This window comes from Olea europaea, chromosome 3, assembly GCF_002742605.1.
Source record: "Olea europaea var. sylvestris chromosome 3, O_europaea_v1, whole genome shotgun sequence".
Taxonomy (NCBI): Eukaryota; Viridiplantae; Streptophyta; class Magnoliopsida; order Lamiales; family Oleaceae; genus Olea; species Olea europaea.
This window is the reverse complement of record NC_036239.1, coordinates 7,757,285-7,764,320: the sequence shown is the minus strand read 5'-3', so window position 1 is coordinate 7,764,320 and position 7,036 is coordinate 7,757,285. Positions and strand designations below refer to the sequence as shown.

The 7,036-nt window shown below is 31.1% G+C and overlaps 1 protein-coding gene across 1 annotated transcript; it reads right to left on the bottom strand.

The window, feature by feature from the left end:
- Positions 1 to 3,033: 3,033 nt before the first annotated feature.
- Positions 3,034 to 3,933, bottom strand: LOC111377901. Its single transcript, XM_023001052.1, has one exon. It carries the CDS (start codon positions 3,931 to 3,933, stop codon positions 3,034 to 3,036), a length of 900 nt encoding a protein of 299 aa, XP_022856820.1.
- Positions 3,934 to 7,036: the final 3,103 nt, after the last annotated feature.

Below are 7,036 nucleotides of genomic sequence, written 5' to 3'. Positions count from 1 at the left end.
CACTCCGTGAGTTCACCTAAATAGTTTTTCTTTATTTCAAGAACCAATAGTATTAATAATATCATCCAGTACATTTATGTAGCTTTTAGTCTGCAATACGTTTTTAATTTGAAATGTTACACACAATTGAATGGAAAACTTACATTTTCTGTCAAGAAAATAATAATTAGCTAAACTTATAAAATAATATATTATAATAAGTTTATATAGATCCCACGTAATATAATTAATAATTTTCTGATTCATGGTGCTTATAATTCGATTATGAGGCCTTATTAAAATATGATTCAATAATTATTTGTTTCTTCTTGGAATTGATATCATCTTGTATCTCATTTCTACCTTTTCTTGACATGGTAAGAATTTCAGGTATAATTTTCTCATACAACAACAAAAAATTAATCAACATCATCACCGCTTTGAGAGCTTATTTTACCGAAACGGGCTCCATAGAACTTGTTTTATATTTATGGTATAAATATAAAATGTGAAAGAAATAATCAAATTAGATAAAGTGTCAAATTGGTAGGAAATGTGACATTTGTGTGAGACGTCAGGGGTTCGAGTCACTCCCCACGCAGATATTAAAATGTCTTGATTGGGACCTTGGGGCATTGGGCTTCCTTGACTAAAATAAATGATTTTTTTCTTTATTATTTAATGGGTAAAATTAGCCAGTATTTTCTGACTGTTTGTTTTTGTAACAACCCACTAACAGCCATTAAAACATCCACTACTCAGTTATTAAAATTCTGCATTACATGGTGAAGACTGTAATTTCTATCTTGCCTATATAAACCCATATCTCGTTTTGGGAAAAACACGCACAAAAAGAAAATAGAAAAATCATCTTGCATCAATCCTCCTTTTCATATTCTGAATTTCTTATATTCGGGTTTTTACATCTATTCTGGAGTACAATTGAGAGTTCTAGAAAAATCATTCGTGATTGTTGCACAAATAGTTTATGATCGTTGCATCTTGGGAGTGATTGTTCACGGAGGTCGCAGCAATTATTGACGGGCAATTTCACTTTAGGACATCGTGCTGTCACGAGACTCGATCGGACGATAAGTTTTATATTTCTGCATTATATTGTTCTAATCACTACTGCAACTAATTATTTTTTCCAACAGAACTATGGCTTTTTTTTTATTTTAAAAAGTTTTTACTTTGTCAAAATGTTCGTATAATGAAATAAATTTTTTCATGTACAATCTATATTTGAGAAAAATAAGTAGCTTCATGAATTTTGCCATCTCGAGTAAGGCTGAACCTAACCTATCTTTGATTACATAAACAGTAACAAGGTCATGTTACATTTGATAGAATTCACCTTTATAATCGACATGTAAAAAGATGGCGTCCTAGCTTATGAGTCCAACGCTAAACTGTTGTGTATGTTTGTAAAGCTTTTTGTAGATTATCAGATTTGAAGCCTACGAAATGTGTGGATGACAAATGTGAGTTTTCAAAAAAGTTGACGCTTCATCATCTTATAATCTTAAAAAAGCTTTACCAAACAGAGAAGAAGTAAACTAGGTGAAATTCGTAATTTCTGTTTATAGTTGTTGGAAGTGAAGAAGAAGAAGAAGTTGGGATTACAAAACTTTATAATTGCTTGACATGTTTTTAAATAATTTTATAGAGATTACGTTAATCAGTTGTAATCACTGTTATGATTTTCTTAATTTAAAAAACAAATTGATAACTTAATTTGTGGATGTATTTCTTAAATTAATTGTTTGCCATTTTCACTTGGTCCCTTAAATTTCTTTTTCTCTTTTAGTACAAGCTAGTATCTTAGAGCATTTTTAAGAGACTTTTTATTTTTAAAGATCTTATTTTATAATTTAAAAAGCAGCTATAAATTTAGAAAATAAAAATTTTAAAGTACTTCAACAGGCTAGTCAACACTAAATTTTACTATTCCCAAAATATATTTGTTGTTGTTCCTTATCTTTTATTTTTACCAACTTTCCTTCAAATTATTATATTATTTTCTTACATTGAAAATTGAAATCATTTGAATGCATTTAATTATTGAAAGTCGGTTTGACTCTTTAAATTTTGAGAATCAAACTCACTCTCTATTTCAAATTATTAATTTAAAGAATCTCTCATATTATAATTTTAAGGATTGACTTTTTAAAATAGAGAATATCTTATGTTTAATTAAAGAGCCTCTTATATTCCATCCCTTCAAATTTCTTGTTTTTCTTCAATATTAGCATATTATTATTTGTCTTACAAGCTCTTTATGGTGCTTGAAGGTTATAGTCACGAGACATAAATTGACATTAAACATGTAGCTAATTCAAATACAATAAGTGAGTCATTATTGTTCTTACTCTCTTCCATACCATGATATACACCATAGTTCGAACTTCGACTGTTACTTTTTTTTGCATAGGAAACTTACCTCTGTTAGTAAAGGATTAGCTTTTATGATTTATGTCTTCGATGTAGCATGCTGATTGTAGTTATAAGTCGTTATAATTTTGCCTAATGTTGTATTAACCAATTTTGTCATCGATTTTTTTTTTCCTTAAATTTTTCAGAAAGCTTATCGATCGCTGTAATTATCTTGAATTGACTGTACCTTTAAATATTCATAATCTTGGAGTTTAAGCCAAGGCAGGTGGGCCTTTCTTTGTTTGCAAGAAGAAGAAGAGATGATGTTTTGGTGGTTATGTGAAGTTTAAATAGTGAAACTGATTTTCAAAGAATCTGAGGGTCATTGAGTTTTTGATTGTCAAGTCACAATAATAAAATAAGCCATAACTTTGATAAATAAATTTGAGGTCCATTGAATCCATCCATGTTTGCTACATCTATTGTTGGAAAGCTTTTGCTGTCATGGTATAATTTTCTTGAGAGAGAGAGTTTCTTGGATAAATGAAAGAAATAATTAAACAATACCTTAAACAATGATGATTATCCTTTCATATTAATACATGTAATAACACCTTTTGCCCAGATATTCACCAACCCAACAATAATCCATGCCTAATGGAACAGATGTTTCAATTTTTAGAATGGAAGAGAATTTCTTGACTGGCAGATTTTGCTTTTCTTTTGAGCCTCAACATAGCATCTATCCTCCTCTTTCTCATATTTTGTTAATGGTTGATATTCCACCTTTTCTTCAGGATATAGTTTGATCAGAACCAAATAAAATGACATAGAAAACATCGTTAATCCTATCACGTACCAGCCGAATTGAAGGTTCACTAATGCTTTAGCACGTTCCAATGTGCGATCGTCATGGCATAGAACCACAACACGGCCTGGTTCTGACCTCAGGAAGCAACCTTTAGGGATCAAATCTGGTGTCCAAACCATGACTCCTGTAACTATTAGCCAAACACCCTGGAAAAGTATACTGGAAGCTCTTGCAAAGTCATTCAAGAAATTGTTGGGGTAGCCAACGGCCAAAATTGTGGTAAATAGAGACACAAATGTGACAATTTGAAGCAACCAATGGTACTGGCCTTCAATTCCCATATGATCAGTGGAGTGAAGATGGAGAATGAGTAGTTGTTGGCCAAATGCAATAGCCTGCAGAAAATGCATTAGGCCATATTGAGCCCGGGGCGCGATCTTGTCGAAAAGGATGGCAAACAACGCATAAACGAAGAAAGACATGGACATGGTGGAGTGCTCAAAGTGGCGAAGATACTTGGCACGAATGGTTCCATCGGGATCCAATGGTTGTTGACCAATAAGTATCTCCATTGAGACGAAGCCTGCAGAAAATGCCATTATCAAAATAAGCTCCAAGTACCTTATTCTTTTCGACAATGGGAACCATGGCATAGTTATGTAAGATTTAGGATGTTGAGCATGGAGTTTGATACAGTTGAAAAGGTGCCATAGTCCAATGACAAAGAAAGCAAATCCAACTGATACATGCCCTTGTGTGCCCCCCATGTTATTTTGAGATTATGTAATTACAACGTTCGAGAAATAGAGGGCCGTGGGATCATATAGCTGAAGGGAGAACAAATGGTTTTGGGATCTAACCAATGAGGATTTTACATTTGCAGTGCATCATCTTGCCGTGTACTATACAATGCGGCAATTGTACAAGCAAAAGAAAATTGTGCTTAAAGGAAGAGGTATTCCCATTGTGACTTCTATCATTAAGAAGTAACATTTTTTAAGAGAGAAGGTAAAATGCTTACCAATACAAATGAATGTGATTGATTGCATAACAAGAATTAACGTGGCGATTGTATGTAGCATCTGTGTAGTTATCCCCTGCTTGGTAGAGATTAAAATCGAATTTTTAGTGTTTTAGATTTCATAAAATATGTGGTTAAAATTAATTTTTAACTTTGACTTTTATAAAAATTTTAATTTTAATTTTAATTTTATCAAACAGTGGCTAAGAAAACATTATATACGTTAAAATCATAAAGTTGTCATTGTTCACTCATTAAATTGTCTCTTTCTTTTTGGTGCATCCTCTTTAGGGCTAATGGATGGGACAAATCCTCCAAACATCCTCGATAGTATTTAAAGGCCTATTCAATAGTGATTTTAAAAATTGATGTTTTGACCGTTAAGAAAAAAGTGGGGACTACCTGTAAGAGAAAAGGTAAAAAAATTATGGCTGAAATAGTGAAATAACGATGAAAAAATCAAATTTTTATTGTGAAAAGTCAATCCCAAACGGGGGCTAAATTAGACAAATGTTTTTTTCGGTACGTTTTGTTCTCACTATTTATGATGAGTCAACGTGTTTAAGTGTTTTGAGAAATAGATTTGAACTATGTGTGAGGAAAACATTGACTATACAAGTTTAAACAAATTAAGTCCATCTACTCTAATATCTCTATCTTATTATTATATCTAATAAAAGGAGGAATGGAGGAGAATAATTTTGCCGTGTTAAATGACTAATTTTAACAAATACGAAAATGTGATCCCCTCGAAAACACAAGTAAATAAAAGATAGGACATTCAAAAAAATAATACGCTAGTTAAGAGATTAGGTTATTCATCAAAATATTAGATCACGAAAAAAGGTAAACCACGCTAAATATCAAAATTCCCTAATAGTGTATAACGTGCATTACGATTAAAGATATATTCGTATAAGTAAATAACTATGTTTTCTAATATATAAAATTTGTTTTATTGATCAATGTCAGAATTAAATTAATAAATTATTTTTACTTAAACAATAAAAAACTATCGTATTAATGCATCAATTAACAATTTACCACATTTATATCATGTAGAATGATTACAGCTAATCTTTACAACGAGCAACATTACTTTTTTTAAAATTTGTTTGTTAAAAAAAAATTCATTTAAACTTAGCTCTAAACATGCTTCAACCAAATCTTACAAGTTGTGTTGAGAATATAAATTTTTATTTATTTAAAAGTGTATGCTTGTCTAAATTTATGAGTGCCTATTAACCATGAGCCCCCAATAAATATGTGATTATAAAGTAGATAAAAATTATAAATTTTGTGGATAAAAATAAATTTAACCAGGAGTGCATCTCCAATGTAACCATGGGTAGCATAATTTATTTATTTATTTAATTTTGCCACAACAATTTAAAATATTTTCTCTTCATCTGAAAATCAAACCAAACCGATCAACTCAATAAAGAAAAAGAAATCCATTGCAACCTATCAACAGTGTTATGAAGTTAGAGCCGAATTGATAAACTCAATCGAAAAAATTAAAAACTATCAAATCAATTTAAGGCTTTAAAACCCACTTTATTAGAAACCAGCAAAACCCAGCAACTCGAACTATTCAATAGGTGAATTAATCGTTATTTTTGAAAGGTTAATTAGCACAAAACGTCTTCACTTTTCAATTCTTATCTTTCGTTTTTTAACAATTTCACCCTCACTTTCACCATTCAAAGCGGAAAATGTCTTCCATCCACCTACCATTAAATGCTCCGTTAACTCAACAAAGTCTAATTAACACAAAGCATACTCACCTTTCAATATTTTTATGCAAAAGGTACATACCTTTCATTTTTGACAATTTCACCTCTCATTGCGGGAAAAGTCATTCCATCCACCTACCGTCAAATGCTCCGTTAACTTAAAAGAAAATGGAAATTTTCTTTTATAAAATCAACGATAATATAGTCTTACCCTTTTTCTTTTTTTTTACTGACCTTCTTCCCTCCTTCAAAGTTAACTATTCAAAATTAAAAGTAATATGAAAATAATTTATACAATTATTCCATTAAATAAATAAGGAATGATGTAAAGAACACTGTATTTCACCTTGAGAAAAACAATAGCTACTATTACTGGATTGCTCATAAAATTTGGAACGGTAGATGAAGAGATTAAATATGTGGTCGATAAATTGGAGATGTTCTTCCCATTTTGTGCTTATTAGTGGTGTAAGTAAGGGTAAAATATGAAGAACAATGGCAAATGTGATACTGTAAATAGCATATCAAATTTCAATTGTGAATGACCCAACACTTATGAATGGAGAAGATGAATTGGGAATAATTTTTATTTTTAGCATGAAATTGAACTTGTGATAACCATCCCTCCATAATAATGCGTTCTACGTGTAACAACCCTTTCTTTTAATATATACTTAATGAAATACAATCTCATTTTAATATTAAAATGTGTAAAATATCCATACCTTTATAAAAACGGAAGGTGGCAACGTTTCGCATAAAAATATTGAAAGGTATGAACGTTTTGTACTAAGTAGCATTTTGTTGAGTTAACATAGGATTTGATGGTGAGTGGATGGAAGGACCCTTTCCGCAATGAAACGTGAAAGTGATGGTGACTTAGTAAAAAAACAAATGAAACGTATAAACGATTTGCACAAAAACATTGAAAGACGGGGTCGTTTTGTGCTAATTAGCCTTTTTTAAAATTCCAAAATATCGCTGGACTTCGGGCTTTAGTCCACTTGTTGGCCCACCTATTTATACTCAAACAACTGTAGTGCCTTTTTGCTATTACGACCGATGTGAGATAGCAAAATACATCTTATATTTATGTTCTTGAGTATCTTGAGA